The sequence below is a fragment of the Chelon labrosus genome (assembly GCF_963514085.1).
Source record: "Chelon labrosus genome assembly, chromosome: 21".
Lineage (NCBI taxonomy): Eukaryota > Metazoa > Chordata > Actinopteri > Mugiliformes > Mugilidae > Chelon > Chelon labrosus.
Genome location: NC_140354.1, coordinates 3057443 through 3076991, shown reverse-complemented (window position 1 = coordinate 3076991; position 19549 = coordinate 3057443). Strand labels below are relative to the sequence as shown.

Genomic DNA, 19549 nt, shown 5'->3' with positions numbered 1-19549 from the left:
CGCCCACGGAGAAACTTTGCGCACACCGATGACGTAAACACTACTGGCTGAACTAGAAACAGAGGCGCAATTGCTGGTATCAAAAACAGGTAAATAAGTACGCCAGTTTAGCCATTGTAGCGAATTGTCGATATATTTAATCAGCCACACGTGTTACCGAGTTCCACACGGGCTCGCGGTTACCCTCTACTATACGCTCACGTTGAAGTGACGACCCTTGCTGTGCACACCTTCTTCTCGGCCTTATTGCGGCCTTAAGCTAATGCTAACAGTTTGTATAGGTGGATTATGGTATGGGTAATGTTGTCAAGCTGCTCTTATGCGCAACGGTCGCTCTTAGCTAGCAATGGTATGCTAGTACTGAATTGTTTTACCGTCGTGTAAATGGCTAATTAGCTTTTTTTTTTTTTTAGCGCAGTTTCATCAGTCCGTGTACTCGATCAGCGAACACCGTATAAAATATGACTGATAAATATACTGTTGCTGTTTGGCAAATATGCTTACCTCGCTGAATATGAATGATTTTTTTAAATAAATAAAAAGTGTTCATTCGTATTATTTGAAAACACACCGGTATATATACAATATACTGTATATGCATTCATTACTTTGATTAACTATTACTGGTTTCCATTGCTAGCGAATGTTGTTGAGGAAGTCCCTTCAGTAAGCAAAAGTATGAAAGTTGATGACTAACCAAAAGACCACTTGACTACAAGTGAATGCCAGCCAGGGCTGCTTATTTACTTTCCAACTGTATGACTAATTAAATATAATCTAGTGAAACTGTCATCATCCACCAATATATTTGCTGGCTCAAGAGATGTTGACATGATTCTGACAAGTGCAGTCAAATTTTAGTGTGAGCGTGTTCAATAATGACACAAGGCAGATAAATAAGCACTAGTTTCTAAAATCAGATTTGGTGTCATAACAGAAAGACTTAAGACTTTAACCTTTCCCTTCTCCTCTTGTTTTTGAAGTGCAGCCATGAACTTCAAAAAAGGTGGTCCAGGTGTGAAACGAGGGTTTGGCTTTGGAGGATTTTCCCTTGCTGGGAAAAAGGAGGAGCCTCGCCTTAACCAGAATTCACACACAACATTTGGACCCACAGGATCCAGTGGGGGGTATGGGAAGAACCAACAGCTCCCATCATTCTACAAAATAGGGACAAAAAGAGCAAATTTTGATGAGGAAAATGCGTGAGTATTACATAGTTTCCTTATACATATTTACAGTTATAATTACAATTGCTCAGTTTAACCCCTGAGGTCAGTGTATAATCGTGGCACTGAATGTAAACTGCATCTTTGTCGTTTTCAACAAGGTATTTTGAAGACGATGAAGAGGAATCTAGCAGCAACGTGGATCTGCCATACATCCCAGCTGAGAACTCGCCCACACGGCAGCATATGCAGTCTGGTGGAGGATCAGACAGTGAAGATGACCCATTGGATGCTTTTATGGCAGAGGTTGAGGTGAGAAGAGGATTACAATTAGGCAAAGACAAACAAGAATATATTTCCAAATGCTCTATCTTTAGTGGATTTTATTTTTCCTCTTTCAGAACCAAGCAGCTAAAGACATGAAAAAACTAGAGGAAAAGGAAAAGGAGAAAAAGTCAGCAAAGTAAGATTCAGCATTTGCTTGTTTTATTGTCTCCTGTAGGTGTTTCAATTTTAAAAATGATTGCTTTTGAAAAAAAATCAGAAAATGTTGGTCATTTGTAAGAAGTCATGTAAGGGCAATGTAAATTATTTTCACTCATGGCCTAACTTGGCAAAGCTATTTAATTTCAAATTTCCAATATTTGGCCCAAAAAGTTTTTATGTCCAACAATGTTTTGCTGGTTACTCGGATAATGTCAGGTAAGCAGGGGGACCTCGTCATAGTGGGATGTGGGCTGTCTTTGGTGTATGAACGAGCCGCAGGGAAGTTTTTTTTCTCCGCTTTTCATTTCAGGGGTATTCGTGATGACATTGAAGAAGAAGATGAACAAGTGAGTGAGACCTCCAAAGTTCTTAATCCACTACACTGATGATCAGAGAGGTCTTTCCTCAACCCTCTCTGATTTTAACTCCATGTTTCCCCCTCAATATGACCGTGCAGGTTGCATGTAGGATCATTATTTCAGAGTAATTTTTCTTCTGAAGATTATTCTTGATTTTCAGAAATTGTGTTACAGGTAACAAATTTGTTGATTTCGCACTATGAAAAAGAGTTATCTTGTGAGCAGTAATTTAGCTTACTCCTGTTATAAAGCTGAATATCTCCTCAGGTATTTGTCACTTACTGGTGCTTGGAGACTGTAATAAGCAGCCGACCAGCTCAATATTTCACATGAAATTCTGTACTCTCTGCAGGAAGCCTACTTCCGCTACATGGCAGAGAATCCCACAGCTGGGCTGACCCAGGAAGAAGAGGAGGATAACATAGACTATGACAGTGATGGAAACCCGATCGCTCCTACCACAAAGAAAATCATCCTGCCGCTTCCCCCTGTTGACCACTCAGAGGTGCAGTTGACAATTACTCTTATAGAACAGAGAATTTAAGAGCGTTGTTTTATCTACACATACAGTTTGCAGCATGTTTTGTCCTTTTTTTTTATAGATTGATTATCCACCCTTTGAGAAAAACTTTTATAATGAGCATGAGGAGCTCAGCAGCCTGACTGGAACTCAAGTGATTGAGTTAAGGCAGAAACTGAACTTGCGGGTAAGTCCATTATACATATATTTCCAGCAACATTCCCTGTAAAATAAAGATGTTTGACACGATGAGCCTTCGTCATGTATGTTTTACTCTTCATCATCGTGGCTCTTTATGTTGTTTCCTGTTTTTTGTCAGGTATCTGGTGCTGCCCCTCCAAAACCTTGTACCAGCTTTGCCCACTTCAGCTTTGATGAGCAGCTAATGCACCAAATTCGAAAATCTGAGTACACTCAGCCCACACCAATTCAGTGCCAGGTATGGTTGAAGTTAATGTTAAGCTTGCCACATAATTGATGATCAAACAAGGAATCATTTCATGAGGAATCCTCGTTCTCAATCTGGGTTCCAGGGTGTCCCCATTGCTCTGTCAGGACGTGACATGATTGGTATTGCAAAAACTGGTAGCGGCAAAACTGCAGCTTTTATCTGGCCAATGTTGGTTCATATCATGGACCAAAAGGAGCTAGAGGCGGGAGAGGGACCAATCGCAGTGATTGTGTGTCCCACTAGAGAGCTTTGTCAACAGGTAAGAAATGGGAGGAGGTTTGAGTTCTTCTCAAGGGTTAAGATTTGATGGAATTTTCTCTGCTACTAACTTAAAAATACATTGTTTGTTCACAAATGTTGTCTGACATACTAGATCCATGCAGAATGTAAGCGTTTTGGGAAGGCTTACTCACTGCGTTCAGTGGCTGTTTATGGAGGTGGCAGCATGTGGGAGCAAGCAAAGGCTCTACAGGAGGGAGCAGAAATTGTAGTGTGCACTCCGGTAAGGAACCAATGTCCTTTTCCTGGTATCTAAATATAAAGTCCACAACACATATTTTCGAAAAATTTGAGGTGTACTTCTTATGTGTGTTTGCACAGGGTCGCCTGATTGACCATGTTAAAAAGAAGGCCACGTCCCTGCAGAGGGTGACATACCTGGTGTTTGATGAGGCCGACCGCATGTTCGATATGGGCTTTGGTGGGTTTGCATTATCAGTGCTGTAACAAAGATTTTGTAAACTAGATTTTTGCATTGTAGCCAGTTTTCAGTGTGTTCAAATATTTTTTCGTAACCTTTTTTAGAATATCAGGTTAGATCTATTGCCAGCCATGTTCGCCCAGACAGACAGAGTAAGTGACCTTTCTTTATTTTCCTTTTCTTTATTTAATTAATAATTACCAGGGTAATAAAGCTGTTTTTTTTATTTGATATAATTTCCTTCACAGCTCTTCTATTCAGTGCTACTTTCAGAAAGAAGATAGAGAGATTGGCCAGAGACATTTTGATAGATCCTATCCGTGTGGTGCAAGGAGACATCGGAGAGGTAAATATAGTTATTTACTTTTTTTCTGCATATCTATGAGCAGTCAGGGTGTTGAAATACGCAGAGTTCACAGTAATAGAATTTTGAAATACAGTTTGATTTCCCGCAAAATGTTAACTACAAGGTATATTTTAAGGTATTTTTGTGCATATGATTTATCAGGACAAGGAAGCGATTTTTAAGGTATATTCAGGCTGTCATTAAATTGTAAAACAACTCATTGTATTTATTTCTGTCTTTTGAAAAGGCCAATGAAGATGTGACTCAGGTGGTAGAACTGCTGCCCGCTGGTACAGATAAATGGAGTTGGCTGACACAGCGACTGGTCGAATTCACCTCCAGCGGCTCAGTCCTAATTTTTGTCACCAAGAAGGCCAACTGTGAGGAACTGGCCACTAATCTGACTCAGGAGGGCTACAGCCTGGGCCTCCTTCATGGAGACATGGACCAGAGTGAGAGGAACAAGGTCATCAGTGACTTCAAGAAGAAGAACTTGCCCGTTCTGGTGGCCACCGATGTAGCTGGTGTGTACAAAAGGAGGTGGTGATGGAGATAATAGAAGTTTGCAACACCCCATTTTAGGGAGGTCCCCATCAGAATTGGGAGATCAAAAATCAATAAATAGTAGTTATTTGTTTTAGGTCTGCCATAAACCAAAATTGCGCCCCTTTGGCCACAAAATCAACTTTTTCAGTTTTAATGGCAGTTGGCTAGCGTCAAAACCGCCAAAATTTCCAGAAGAAGAAGATCCAATATCACATGACTTAACATGTCTGCGGTGTAGAGGAACTTTAGTCAGTCGGACAGCAGTTTGTATATTGGTCAATGTAGATGTTTCATGGAGTTCATAAAGTTTAAACTTAGGTTTAAAATTTAGCAGTAACTTTAAAAACATTTAAAATCTTTCTCTCCCCAGCTCGTGGTCTGGACATCCCGTCCATTCGCACAGTGGTGAACTATGATGTGGCACGAGACATCGATACCCACACTCACAGGATCGGCCGAACAGGACGTGCCGGAGAGAAAGGCGTGGCTTACACCCTCCTTACCAACAAAGACACCACATTTGCTGGAGACCTGGTTCGAAATCTGGAGGGAGCTAATCAATCAGTTTCCAAAGAACTTATGGATTTAGCCATGCAGGTGACACAAAGAAGTCAAAGAATCACAAAACTCTACCAACTAACTGGACTGAATACATTGCTTTTTGGAGTAAATGTCTTTAACTTTACTGTGTTCACATTTTTTTTTTTTTTTTTTAGAATCCCTGGTTCAGGAAATCACGATTCAAGAGTGGGAAAGGAAAGAAGCTAAACATTGGTGGAGGTGGCCTTGGTTACAGAGAGAGACCAGGCCTGGGGGCTGAAAGCTCGGTGAGTGACTAGCAAACTGTAAATCTGCTTTTTATTATTGTAATGATTACTATTTGTTATATAATAAAAATGTAAAATTGTAATATTACCATTTCTTACAACTCTCCTGACGTCTGACTGTATTAAAAGCATCATAGAGGCCTCAGAGAACATTCCTGGTGATATATTATAACCAGTTGTAAAAATTTTGCATTGCCTTTACAGGAACGTAGCAGCAGCAGCAGCAGCAGCTACGTGTCTTCCACGAGTAGCTATGAAGGCTATAGCAAACCAGCTACTGGGGCAATGGGGGATCGCATGTCTGCAATGAAACAAGCCTTCCAGGTACTGCCTATTTCATTCAAGTTATCACTCTTTAAATTCATACATTTAGTCAAATAAAGTGTCGAAGTGTAGTTTTAGTCCCAATTGTATTATTTTTGATAGACCTCGGTTTGTTTCTGTGCTGTTTATTTAAACCAGTAGCAAATGCTGTACAAAAAGCATTTGCTGCTTTGAGTAAACAAAAGTTTGACTTACTAAAACTTTAATATTCTTATACTGTATTCAGTATTTACATTTTTTTCAGTAGGTTATTTAAAAATATCCTTAAGAAATCCCAAAGTAACTATTCAAAGCCAAAAACTTCAATGTGCTTGGCCTGATAAACATCCTTATCAATACCCCGCAGATATGTTTGTTCATTCTGTGTTACGAGGCAATAAAAGCCTTACTTTATAGTTTTGTTGTGCCTTCATTTACCGCCCAGGCAGCTAATCACTTACTCTGAATGTGTCCTTTTCTTCTAGGCTCAGTATAAGAGCCACTTTGTGGCTGCATCCAGCGGCCCTCCAAAGCTCAGCACCAAGTCCAACAGCTCCTCAGGCTGGACCAGTGCCGGCAGCCTGAGCTCTGTGCCAACAGAGGCTGCCAATGGCTCAGAACGGCTCCACAGTGCCACCCTAGCCATGTCTGGTTTCACCAGTGCTGGCTCCCTGAGCTCAATACCCACCAGTCAAACCAGTCCACAGCAAAGTTACCCTCCACCTGCACCGTCCCCACAAAGAGACAGCTCTAGGGACAGACATGGGGAGGACCGGGGGCGTCACGGAGACAGTCACCACCGCCACAGTGAAAGGAGTGAGCGTCATAGTGGCGAGGATCGATACGGAGACCGTGATCGCCATGGAGACAGAGATCGTGACCGCCACGGGGACCGGGATCGCCATAGCAGCAGCCGTCATAGTGACAGTCGTAACGGAGATGGAAGCAGGAGGGACAGAGATGACCGCAGGAGTGATAGGGATAGTGGAGAGGGCAGGGACAGAGGAGATGATAGCTTTGCTGTCCCTGAACCACCAAAACGTAGAAAGAGCAGATGGGACAACTAAATAAACACATTAATAAAATAACGTGCAACAAACTGCTCCATAGTAAGCTTGTCTGTATAGGCAGATAGCAGAGCATATCAGAGGCTGACACAAGCACAGAACTGTAGGGGGGATTTTGCGGATAAATGAGAAGGGTACTGACACTCTTCTCAGGTTGGTTAGAACCTCATGATTTTGTCAGAGCTCAACAGAGGTTGTTCAGATCAACACAAGCATCGCAGAGACAGCCACTGTACATATACCATCAAGACTGTTGTTACTGTAAGTCAATAGGATCAAGCAATACAGCTAAAATAAATCCTGCTGTCAGTAAACAATGCAAGTTAGGATGTGTTATTGTTGTTTCTTCTCACTGAGCCCCTAACATGCTTTTGTGCTTGCAAACCTGTTGCTTTATTATTATTTTTTTTTCCAGTGGATCTTATTTGCCAAGCGTGTTCGTGTGTGTACGTTTCGTTAATCTGCAAAGCTAACTCGAAGGATTGATTGATTTTTGATGGCACTCTGTGATGATTCACAGTAACACGAGAACGTCAGAGCCAATATGTATAGCTCTTTTTTTTTGTCTTGTATTCAAGTTTTAGTGAAGTGCCTTTCCTTGGCATTTAGTCTGTCTATTCTGAATTGTTTTTCAAGAAGATGAATTTGACAAGAATTTCAAGTGTTCCTGCAAATATGGAAAATGAGAAGTTTTGATTAAAAAGACTCCTTTGACATTTACTTTTGTATGTGTTTTCAATGAACAGCTGAATGGTTTCTCCCTGTGTCCACTGGAGGGCATGAACAGTCACGTTACTGAGTACTTCAACTTGATCATGTTGAGAAGTATCATCCTATTTCACATTAATAGGATAATAGTTTGGGGGTATAAACTCTTTTGAGAAGTAGTAGCTGTCAAATAACTTTAGTGCTAGTCCTCTTGGATGTTTTACAGATTAATACACAAAACAAAATATATGATAACTTTAAAATGCTAGTAATGATTCTGCAGTGTAAACTGGCCAATCCATTAAATGAGCTCCAACTAGCTCTGCTTCAACATTTTTTGACTGGATGACTTTTAACTTGTATTGGCGTATTGTTACATGGCGATTTTCATCTATGCATAGGATATGAATACTTCTTCAATCACTGTGAAAAGTATATCCTTCTGATAATTACTTCATACGTGTGAATAGTTTATGCCTCCCTTAGATTCAGCAAACTTGTATAAAATGAAAAAAATAAAAACAAGTGATAGGGCAAAATGAAACATAATGATTTATTCCACGTGAATACATAGCAAAATGTTCCCAATAATAATTGAGTTGATAGTGATTAGGCTCATCGCGTTGAAAAACAGCAATACCCTGACATGTTCAAAACACATAACCAATTCAGGAACATGTGCGACAATAAAACAATTAATAATAAATCAAAAACTATTTGCCTGGAAGTGGCAACAAAGGCTTTCAGCACTCAAACTTGAAAATGCATAGTCATAATGATCTCTGTGGCTTTTTAAATATATTTAAATTGAGGTTAGTAGGGTTTAAATTTATGCAAAAGCTTCTCGTTCCAGTCGTAGTTATGATTTGTCCGATAACCCATGAATGCCTCGGGAACAGATGAGGACCAATAGCGAGCGACATCCTGCAGAAGAAAAAAAAACTGCTCTGGTGAAAACCGAGACGAAGAGCAAAGCGGAGGGCAGAAACTCACCGGTACCGGGGCCGTCGTCCACAACAAAGCCTCCCAGAAAAGTGAATGAGAGAGCAAATTTCTGCCTCCAGCTACTGAGTGAACAGGCTTTACGTTACCAGCCAGCGTGTCGCAGACAAGAAGCGCAGATGGTGAGTGCTTTCTCTCGTCTGCTCGCACCGTGTGTGTCTGCAGCCTCCCCTCCCTCCCTCGCTCCCTTCATCCGCCGCTCTCCCCTCCGCTTCTTTTTATTTTGTGAGATGAGGTGAGGCGATGATGTTCGTCCACCCGGGAGGGTTTAGCTATCATGGAGCTGGTTTGTTGGGCATTATTCTATTGTGTGAATGTTTGCACATGAGGGGAGGGTTTGCTTTGAATTTTGTAGAGGATTTAAATGCCCGCCGCCTTGTTCCTCAAAATGCTAACAGCACGTCGCTTGATGTAACGTCTGTTGACTTGCTAGCTTGATGGCTAATTAATATCGAATAGCATCAAAAAGCTGAATAATGCATTATCATATGGCATGGAGGCTTATCCGACTTGCCACCTTCATTTAATTTTCTCTTCATTTATTTTCTCTTCTTTATCAACCGCTGTGTAAATTTATTTCTGCTTATGTGGCGTTTATTAATGTTTTTTTTTGTGTGTGTGTTGTTTTTGAGCAACAATTACGAGCCATAGCAGATGACTGACTGTTCACAGATAGAGAGTTAAAACCGGCCTGTAGGCTCCTACCTGCTGAGTGTTACGTAAAGATCTACTGAGCCAAATCTACAGTCAATGAACCAAACAAAGAAAAATAACAACAGTTCTATTAGTCTCAGGGAATGTGTTTACTTGGTTTTGAGTCTTTTTCCGGCTCGTTTAAACCTGTTCATTCATACATGATTAGCTTTAAGTTTTTGATTGGCAACATCCCAGCCACTCAAATCAGCACCAACAGAGAATAATTAGAAACCTGTTTAAATGTGGTCCTGCCAAAGTGTGAAGACCTCTTTCTGGCATATCCAGTGAACAATGGCTTATCCATATTACAGATATTTTTGTGTCTAACCCAGAAACTGGAGTGCATGCAACCCTGCCCTCTGACACTTTAAGCTAATGTTCCTTTAAGCGTCAACTGCAGCGTAAATGAAACCCATCCATCAGTTTGAAGAGTGACCGGATTTTCAACTTCATACAAATTTGTTGGCCGTGTTTGTTTTGTCGAGCAGTTTTCGAACCGCTATGTGGTTTGGTAAAACCACTTTTTATCCGTCCAGGGCACCACACAGCTACAGCAGTCTGTAATTATCGCCCTAGCATATGGCGACAGGGCTTAAGTAAGTATATGGTCGTTTTCATTTCCTGCCACCTTCAGCTGACTGTCTGACTGTAATTTCAGTCGGGGTTGACAGCACAGATTGACATCCTGCTCTGCTGGCTGATTTACGTCAGTGTTCTGGTGGATTTGGGTGTCTGTTGTTTTTGATCGACTTGTTTGCTCAGAAAAATGAATAATACAGTTTTGGACAAAGATTTCTTTTGTGCGAACATATGCTGTTCTGTCAAACAATTACCATTAACGGCACAAAAACCTGATTTGTTGTGCATGTCAGACGTGCCATATGTTGCACGGGGCGTGTTGTCCTGCTGTCAGATGTGCACAGCGGTATTAAATGGGTCGCCAGCAGGTCCGAGCCACAGAGCTGCAGGCAAAAGTGGTCAGAGAAATGGATTAATAGATTTAACAAGCTCCATACCAATCCCATTTGAAATAATTTCTTGCTTTGAAAATAAGAGATCAAGTCACGGTGATTATGTGTACAAAAGTATATCTGGAAAGGTGTAGATGTGTTGCTTAACTGTGGTATAGGGCTTTTGAGAGATTGAAGTGGTTAGATTTTATTGTAGTTTGTGTATTGTTCTGATGCTTGAACGCAGCGTTTTTGCAAGCCAAATCAGTTGTGTTAAGAAGAGGTCAAAGTTTTCCAGTCATCGAGCAAATCTCTGATTGCCAATTTGGCACACAGCCATGGAGCCCATTTTAAAAGAAGGCAGGCTTCTTTCTCCCCCTCTGAGGAATACAAATCTCACTTTAGGTTCTACAAACCTGTATGGAACTATTCTAGCTCCAGAATTTCAGTTAAGGACTTAGCACATTCCTTTCGCTTTGATTTGTTTCATTTACATCAGGTTCAATACAGTTTGCTAAAAATTAGATCTCAGACGTTTGTAAGGTTGCTAATAACGGATTTGCTGCACAGTACAGCAACAAACCAGTCTTGGATGAAAGAAACTAGGTGTCATTTTTCTCTGTTGAAGATAAATATAAAAATCATTAAGAAACATTATGTCTTCTTCTCCTTCGAAACCGTACAAACTCCTCAGCCTTTCCCATCAACTTTTAACTTTAAGATCTGTGTGACTCAGTAGAAAATGGGTTTTTAATCACCCATTCACTCATATTACTTTTGTCTTGTGACTGTCAACGCTGACCTATACGACCTTAGAGAAGATTGTTTGGAAATACTCCACACTTTCCCACAGTTCCATGAGTCAGCAGCAGACATCTAAATGTCACAAATCTGATGTAGTCTGTCAACAGTCAGCTCCATGTAACTTTAATGATCACGTTTAAACTTGAGAATAAACTACTTAAGCCACATTACTACTGTCCTGTGGCCTTCATTGTCCTCAGTTCTGCTTTGTAGTGAAGTTTGTGATTTTGCAGAGCAGATATTTGCTTGTGAGATTTTCTTTCAAGACGGGATGAGGCATGTTATCCTGAATTCCTGTCCTGGAGGAGAATTGTGAAATGGTTCTTCTTCTCCAGTCCATGATAACATCTGAGCACTTTACTGTGCTCGTAGTGTTTTCTTCACCACTGTCTGCATAGTTGCAGAAGGCAGCTGGCTCTCACTATGTCAAGTCAACACAGGCTCTAGGTCTTCAGCGCATTCTTTCACTGGTTTTGTTCTTCTCAATTTTAGAAAGAAAGCATAAACAGAACAGCTGCTGCAACATACCAGCAGCAAGCATTAGTTCTCGTCACAGACTTAAACACAATTTTTTAAAGTGTCACTGTACAAAAATTAGCACTTTAATATTCTCAAAGAACAGGCCTTCACCTTTGCTTCTGACTTTTGATCATGTGTCCCTTGGTATTAGACCGATCTGTCACACAATAATTACAAGATCTCAGTGGTTTCAGTTGTGCCTTTAGGCGGCTTCTTCAGAAGAGAAACGCAAAGAAACCACTGACGTATTTTTCAGCAAAGGCAGACAGAGAAGTTTACAGTTCAGTGAGCAGAAGTTGCTGGCTGATAAGCACAAGTCAAGTCAGTATCACTTTCTTTATCTACTTCTCAGAAATGATTCATGCAAACTAAGGTAAAAGGGAGTTTGTCCTATTTAATTAAATTAACAAACAAAATGTTGAACTGAAATGGTTAGTATAGACAGATTTGTCAAACGTCAGAAGATAAATCTTTAACTACTTTGGTAATGCATTTAACAACTTGAAAACAAGCTTGCTCTCTGTTCTCTGGTTACGGTTTCCCAAGAATGAGGATTTGCTGATTTTCACAGCTCTTGGCCACATAAAACAAGACATACAAAGATGTCCTTTTAATCACTTTGAAATTCTTGATAATGTTCTCTATAAATTAATATAGATGCTTTATTCAGATTCATCATCGTGGAAATAGCTTTATGAGTTGTAGTGCTTAATTTCAACCTTAAAGGGCTTGCCGTACCCATTAATGTACCTTCATCAAGCTCTGTCTGAAGCTAAGAAAGGATGTGCCGAAAGAGGCAAGCAGTGGATGTCCTGTGCTTTCCAACGTAAAGAAAATGTGCTGTCACCTTCTTGGTACATACAGGAAGTTCAAAAAGGGAAGAGAAGTAGTGGCTGACCCAACACTTTAACACGCTACCAGATGTGATTACTCTGCAGACTGGTGTAGTGGTCTGCACGCTGACAATTGAACCAGTCAAGTGTCAAAACCTCATGTTCAACTATTTTTCCATCACACATGAATTATTTTTTTTTTCTATCCTGCTATCTTGCCCACATAGCTTGCTTGGTCTCTGCATGTTCAGAGTTAAAGAATGCTGTCAAAGGGAGGCTATATATCTTCCCTGCACCGGCTGTTTAGCTGTTGGATCCTGCAGGCCCAAAGTACTATATACAGTAAGATGCTATCTGCAAGAGTTTAGGTGTATGTTGCCAACACTGGACTGTTAAGTATATTTTATGATATAAGTCAAATTGCTTGACAGCTAATAAACAGGCTTATTTAAAATGTTTCAAGGATGCTTCATGGTTGTTTTCCTTTTCTTTTTTCCCCCCACTCTGCTGTCCACAATGATAAAACGATGGACATGTTTCTAAAAATAAGGAACGAGAGTGGGAGCCTTATTTTGGATAAATGACATAAGACATTAACTATTAACATAGTGCCTGCCTTCCCTTGTAGGGGCCTGTTGCAGGGAATCGTGCAACACACTGTGTTTTCAGTGATGATCAAGTGTGTTCTGTCCATCAGTCAGCTCCACTACAAGAAGAGAAAGACACTTCTTGTAAACACTGTGAAGATTTAGACAAGTGTGGCCTGGTTTGTTTTGGTGCCTGTTTGACTTCCACAGCAGTGAAGAATGTCACATTTTATTTTGAGATTCCTCTCCATACATTATCTATGACTTTGGGCAGGGGGGAGTAGTAGGATTTGTGAACGTAATGGTTTGACTGTGTTCCAGAGAATCCTCAAGTCAAACTGCAGATGCGGATAAACATTTGTACATTTGTAACTGTCACAAAGTAGGCAATTTGAATACGAGTACTTCCTGAAATGTCAGAATGTTTGTTTAAACATTTCATAGGTTCAAATCGAGCAATTGCACAAAAACTTCCTGGGTGGTTGTAAATGAACAAACACACAGAGGCAGACGTGCAGGTGAGATTAAAACTGAAACTCAAGAGGAACTGATGATGTGAGCAAAGAGTTGAGGCTTTGTGTTGCAAGAAGATTTGAACAAATTTGACTGAATGTGGTCTTTGTGTAGTAAGACAACCTCACTCCAGCTTGCAGGTTCAACCGTTAAAGACGCTGTTGTTAGTGAGCTAATTAATCACACTACAAACATTTTTCTTTTTATGTTTTACATTAAACACCTTGTTCTGTGTTCAAAATCTCCTGTCCCTCCAGCTCCTGTCCCTCCAGTTTCTTGTCTCTTTAATTGGTGTAATTTTAAGTTTGGTAACGTTAAATAAACTGATAAGCATTCGTTTGTAGTTTATTCACTTTGCATCTATAGCATTCATACAGAGATAGTAGTAGTTGGCAGTCAATTACTGGGAGAAAAGTTGGGCGGTTTTTGAATTAGTGCAAGACAGAGGAAGCCAGATGTGTCATAACAACTTCCTGCCACAATCAAGCTGTTTGGTGACACATGTACATATAAGGTCAAAAGAAGACAAGATGGCACAAACTTATCTCAAGTCTTCCAGGATGTATGTGTTTTTGGAATACATGCCTACCCCTAACATAGAGCCTTATCTTGCTGTGTTGTTTTTATCAAGAACTTTGTCAAGTCTTTGGCTACATTAATTTTTATTTATTATGCAGAACTAAGGCCTATATTGACATAAAGTACATATTCACTGCAAATGTACTGTGAGAACTTTGCACATTTAAACTTGAGTTTCAGTAGTTTCGAGAAGATCAGAGTCATGTTGGCACAGAAGTTGTACTGCAGCAACAGGAAGTGGTAGAGCACGCAGACTGCTAAATAACCAGAAAAGTGTGAGCTGTTCGTTAGGTTGCAGCATTACTGAGCTCAAGAGGAATCATGGATGAAGAAGAGCCGGCCGGCTGTTGAGATGTGATTGCATCTACAGGAAGCTGCATGGCCTTAACTGTTAATGAACTCAGTGTTGCAGAGGCATAAGTGCAGACAACACCCTTGCCTTTCCTCCTCCCTGCTCAGTTGTTGAGTGTTGCATTAAGACTTAAGTCTCAAATAGAATGCAGATTACAGTCAGCATTCATGTGGTTTAGATTGCTAATCAAAGAGGGTTTCTCTTATAGTTGGAGATAATTTCACAAGTGCTTTACAGATCAGGAAGTGTGATATGACGAGAAAACCTAAAGTAGTATAAATCAGACATATTGTTGATGTTTTTAAATTCTTATAGCCATGACTTCCTATATCTGTGAAGTTGATCTCAAATGTTCTTAAATACACATGTCAGATACTGACCTATATAAAATTATATTGGCAATTGATTATCTGTGACTTGAAGATTTTCCGAATAATAATACATACTGATATATTTATATGAAAAAAAGACGTGTACTGTAAGAACGGTAGCCAGTTCAGGGCCGTTACAATGCCATTTAATCATTGGTAAGTTCCTTGGCTTTTGGTCTGAGCTCATGTCAGCAGGGGGACCATCTTACAAGGGAGGTGTATGTGCATAATTCATTTTGTTATGTATTTCTTATTTATTCCAATAAAATCAAAGCTCTCCCCCTCTTTGTGACGACCACTGAACCCTGTCTACCTCGTCCTCCAGCTCCAGCCAAACTAGCTTACGTAAGAGGGTTTTAGCAAAGTCTGCAGTGGACTTTCCCCCTACCTCAACAGAGGCAGCCCTTCTTCCCCTGCACTGAGGTTTTTCCCTTGGCAGTTACTGCATTCGTGTCCTGAATGTTTCTCTGTTTATTATCTGCTTGAACTACCAGTTCGTCCTGCTTAAAGATGTGATCATGCTTGTTGCTACCGGAGACCTCCTCCCCAGAAGGCAAATACAGTCCTTACGACATGTCACTTCCTCCAGCAAGGTTTTCTGTTTATTCCTAACCTTCTCCGGGCCTTGGAAGTCATTCTGTTTCTCTCGTCACTGTGAACCAAGCTGCAATTATATGACAAAACCATCAACACCTACAGAGTGCAGGGCATTGTGTTGACCTGTGATAAATGACTGCCAGAGAATAAACCTACTATTGTGCATGATTGTGGGGTTGAAAGATAAAAAAATGCCTCCTTATGTGTATGAATTATACGTTTCAAAAACATGGAGTGCTGTTGAAGATAAATAGTGGCAGTGGCAGTTCCATTTTTGGAGGTTCCTTGTCATTTTCCCTCCGAATTATCTTAACCGGAAGGCTAGCTCCGAGTGGTTGTGCTATGCTGAGGGCAGTTCCATGCAGAGCGACCCACAGCTCGGCTCACATGACCAGACAGAAGGCACCTGATCCTCTCTCAGGGGTGCAAAGAGACAGATGGAGTGAATAGAAAGAGGGGGGAGAGATCAGATTGACAACACTAACACTCTGGTAAAGGTAAAAAGGGGACAGTACAAAATATCCATTACTGTGAAGTTGCAAATTGATAGGACGGATATCTGCTGTGAGTACACCTATTACTAATATTTGTAATAGGTGTATTGCAAACAACCTGTTGGTACACATATATTTGACTAATTGTCTTCTTTTTTTTTCTTCTTGCAGGACACCAGAAGCACCACTGAAGAAAAACCTGTCCAGCGATCTAAGGTAAATATACATCATGTCTTTTCCTTCTCATCCCCCATTCATGATCCTTTAATCTCCATGTGTTGCTTGTGCCCCAATTCACTTTAGTCAGTCTTTGATCTCAGAACAAAGCAACGGAGAACTTTCCAGTAGTTTGCATCTTTTGTAAGGCCTAGCTTTCATCTTGCTAAAGCTCGAGGCCTAGACTGTCACCAATTTGTGTGTGTAGTAGTAAATCCGTATATGTCCTCAGTCCTTCAGCTTTAAGACTCAAAAGGAAGTGTGTACATCATGTGAAAAGACGGTCTACCCAATGGAGAGATTGGTTGCCAACAACCAGGTCTTCCATTCAACATGTTTCTGCTGCAAGCACTGCAATGCCAAACTCAGGTGACTATATATATATTTCTGTTTTTGTGTGAATGTCTGACTTTCTTCCTCTCCCAGCTTCCTGATTTGGATGTAACTCTTTGATTTCTCCTCTCCCAACAGCCTTGGCACCTTTGCGGCTCTTCAAGGTGAATTTTACTGCAAGCCTCACTTCCAACAACTGTTCAAAAGCAAAGGCAACTACGATGAGGGTTTCGGGCGTAAGCAGCACAAAGAGCTCTGGGCCTCCAAGGAGGATACTATAACAAAGACACCCTAATCGTGTCTATCTGTTTCCTGTTCCAGACCTGCCTCTTGTTTTTCCTCCTCCTAACACCTCCAGTACATCACAAAGAACACAGGCCTCATATGCTGGGGCTCTGTTAAATCGCCCACACATTCACTCGCTTTTTAAATTCCATTAGAACAGAAACATACAGAAAGAACTAGAAGATGACTGGCCAGTCATGATCCATACCACTTAAAATGATTATTCACCATATTTTTTGTTGATAATTAATAATTTCTTAATTTTATTTTCCAATTTCCTGTTTGGAATTGGTAGTTGATTGTGACCAAAAGCCTTCTCTGGTATGAGAAGTGTTACAATAAACACTTTTATTCGTAAAAATGGTTCTTAATAATTTGCACCCTTTTATTTTTTTGGAATATGTAAACCGTATGCTCAGGCAAACTTGTTGGAATGGTAATAGAGCATCAGTGTTCTGCAGTAGAGCATACACTCAGGTCAATTTTCACCCAAGGATTTAAATAAACTATATTGCATAGTTTTGCTCATTGTAACAAATCTAAATAATAGTCCTCAGTATTATGATGATCCTGTCAGACACGTTTGTCAGGTTTCACATATCTGAGGAACAACAGGGTACAGAGTACTGTAGAGTAACCGTGCACATCAGCAACAGCTCACCTCTCGTCTTTTAGTTTTTGTGTTTTAGTTTTATTATTGTTCACTTCATCCCATGGTTTTGTTATATTTTAATGACCACTTTGAGTCTTATCCTTGCATGTTGGTTTGACTGGGTCTTAATAGCCTTATCTTATGACTGTATTGATCTCTTGTGTTGTGAATGGTTTTACTTGTTTCACTGATGCATAGCAAATCACATTGTTAGAAATCTCTTGAGTTTATGTTCGATTGATGTCAAGACATAAGTGGATCTCTGAGCTTTTATGGTTAAAATCTTAATGGAACTCTCAGATTGTGTTTTGTATACTATCTGTACATACAGCTGTAGTTTGTGATTAGTAAATGTTCCCCATCATACTGTACTCTCATCTTGCACATATGACCACACAAGATCACAAGACAAGATGCTGATAATCACAGAGAAGCAGAGCCGTCGTCTGCAAAAAAAAATCACTCGCTCGGTCCTGTGAAACCATTTAAAATGAGCCGTCATCATCAATTGATTCCTACAATTATACATCTGGATTTTGATGGAGAGAACTTCAACTTAAAAGGAAACGACAGAGTTTTGTTCCTTTGCCATTTCATGCTTGTCAGTTGTTGGTGTCTTGTGATGATATATCCCATGCTGTATTTGGGCGTGTTTATGTAACTGGATAGTTTTTATGGGCACATGGACAGGTCCAATCTAATCACTGTGTCTTGAACATCCATGGTTATTTGTTCCCCTTTGTCCCTTCCAGTAAGCGTGAACAGGTTTCCTTTTTAAATTAATGCCTTCCTGTTCTCATTTTCTGTCTTATTAGCTAAATGCAGCTTAGCAACTGGACCTATTTTTTAATATTAAATTTAGAATATTTGGTTAGGTGAATGGAAAGTTTCTCTGAGTATTGGTCCCCTAATGTGCGCCTGCATGCTGCATGCAAAACCCAGTGCAGAGCACCCCCTGCTGGGGAAAGTGTGACCGTCATATCTAGTGTGAGAGGAAGAAAATGACTTTGCCCTTGATCTCAATAAAGCCTTTATTCAAAGTTTTTGAATATGTTGCCTCAGTCTGCATTGCAGCTGTTTTTGATCTTATTTAATTGCAACACCTAAGAGTAAGTGAATCCAGTAGACCAGATAATTATGTTTCTCATTTTATACAAAGAATGAGTCAAAAGCCATTTAAATCTCATTTTAGAAACTGAATACCACTGACACTTGAATGACTCAAAGTACTTTTTGTGACTGAAGGTTTACTGTGAATTTGAGCATGCTGTGCAGAATGGAAAGCTAAAAAGAGGAAAGAAAGATGGACGTGTGCAAATTTTTTTATGTTTTTTTTTATTTTTAAAAAACAAGCCTTAGAAATAGCTGACCTTATTGCTTTTTCAACAAGACCTTTGAGTGCACAGATCATAACAAAAACAAATCCTGATCATGCCTTTTCAAAAACATACATGCTTATTGTAGAATCCCACTCTTAAACACAGGATCACCTCACTCAGCCAGCAACCATTTTCCTTGATTTTTATCCACATGTACAATAATTCTAATTCTGTTGTGTTATGATGTATGTTTTCTTTTTGCCATTTTAAAACTGTCGTCTGGATCCCAGAGTATGCTTTAAAATCAAGAGAACTGTATCTATAAATGCTGTATGTCATTCTCTGTCAGCAGTTCGCCAAGGTACAACTGCAAAATCTGTGAATTGCAACATCTAAGTGTAATAGAGCAGACGAGGTACACTTTACACTGGTGCCAAGGGGCTCAGGTGAATGATTGCAGTGTAACGTTTTAATGTTAAATCTGTGAGTCATTTAATTTTCATGCTAAACTTAATGTGGACTTACTTTTTAATGCTGTTGTCATCAAGACATTTTAAATGTATACATCGTTGAAAGTGTATTCTATATTACACACTTGACCTGTGGATTGAGGTGGCCTTACAGCAAAAGGACGCTTGGACTGTGTCTGCAGTCTCTTTCCTCTATTCCTCCTTCTCTTTATTGCTTAGTTGTGGTATGGAACATTTTGAAATGTAAGCGCCCCCTTTCTACTCCAATATACACAATCACTTTGTGCATATTCTTTCTATTTTCTTTTCTTTTTGTTTTTTACATTCTTTTGGAGAAAAAATAAAATGCTGGTGTTGATTTAGTGTATTGGCTTCCTAGTGTGTGTGTTTTTTTTTTTGTTTTTTTTTAGTGTAAAGATGGGAATTTTTTAATCTTTACTAAAAATAATAAATTCAAGTGGTGAAGTTCAAATTCTGCTTATATTCAATTCAGTATAA

At 39.9% G+C, this 19549-nt stretch overlaps 2 protein-coding genes across 3 annotated transcripts; both read left to right on the top strand.

The window, feature by feature from the left end:
• The first annotated feature begins 22 nt into the window (after positions 1-22).
• ddx42 (DEAD (Asp-Glu-Ala-Asp) box helicase 42) lies at positions 23-7491 on the top strand. 2 transcript variants are annotated; one of them, XM_084570426.1, is made up of 18 exons: positions 23-89; positions 984-1202; positions 1328-1478; positions 1568-1629; positions 1963-1999; positions 2364-2516; positions 2614-2718; positions 2851-2970; positions 3065-3241; positions 3356-3484; positions 3583-3682; positions 3787-3834; positions 3931-4028; positions 4276-4552; positions 4945-5171; positions 5291-5401; positions 5606-5725; positions 6190-7491. In XM_084570426.1, exons 2-18 carry the CDS (start codon positions 991-993, stop codon positions 6769-6771), a joined length of 2709 nt encoding a protein of 902 aa, XP_084426552.1. In that variant the 5' UTR covers positions 23-89; positions 984-990; the 3' UTR covers positions 6772-7491. The 2 variants fall into 2 exon arrangements, with proteins under 2 accessions (XP_084426552.1, XP_084426553.1); XM_084570427.1 differs by having other exon boundaries at positions 30-89; positions 989-1202.
• A 523-nt stretch (positions 7492-8014) lies between these two features.
• limd2 (LIM domain containing 2) lies at positions 8015-19416 on the top strand. Its single transcript, XM_084570433.1, has 4 exons — positions 8015-8603; positions 15948-15992; positions 16225-16361; positions 16464-19416. The coding sequence occupies exons 1-4, from the start codon at positions 8364-8366 to the stop codon at positions 16618-16620; spliced, it is 579 nt and encodes a 192-aa protein (XP_084426559.1). The 5' UTR covers positions 8015-8363; the 3' UTR covers positions 16621-19416.
• Positions 19417-19549: the final 133 nt, after the last annotated feature.

Excerpts from the sequence above, each read along its gene's own strand:
- limd2 (XM_084570433.1), top strand. The coding sequence starts at position 8,364 with ATGCCTCGGGAACAGATGAGGACCAATAGCGAGCGACATCCTGCAGAA. Across the intron at positions 8,604-15,947 it reads GCAGACAAGAAGCGCAGATG|GACACCAGAAGCACCACTGA; the intron begins GTGAGTGCTTTC and ends TTCTTCTTGCAG. Across the intron at positions 15,993-16,224 it reads AACCTGTCCAGCGATCTAAG|TCCTTCAGCTTTAAGACTCA; the intron begins GTAAATATACAT and ends ATATGTCCTCAG.
- ddx42 (XM_084570426.1), top strand. The coding sequence starts at position 991 with ATGAACTTCAAAAAAGGTGGTCCAGGTGTGAAACGAGGGTTTGGCTTT. Across the intron at positions 2,000-2,363 it reads TTGAAGAAGAAGATGAACAA|GAAGCCTACTTCCGCTACAT; the intron begins GTGAGTGAGACC and ends TACTCTCTGCAG. Across the intron at positions 4,029-4,275 it reads TGCAAGGAGACATCGGAGAG|GCCAATGAAGATGTGACTCA; the intron begins GTAAATATAGTT and ends TCTTTTGAAAAG.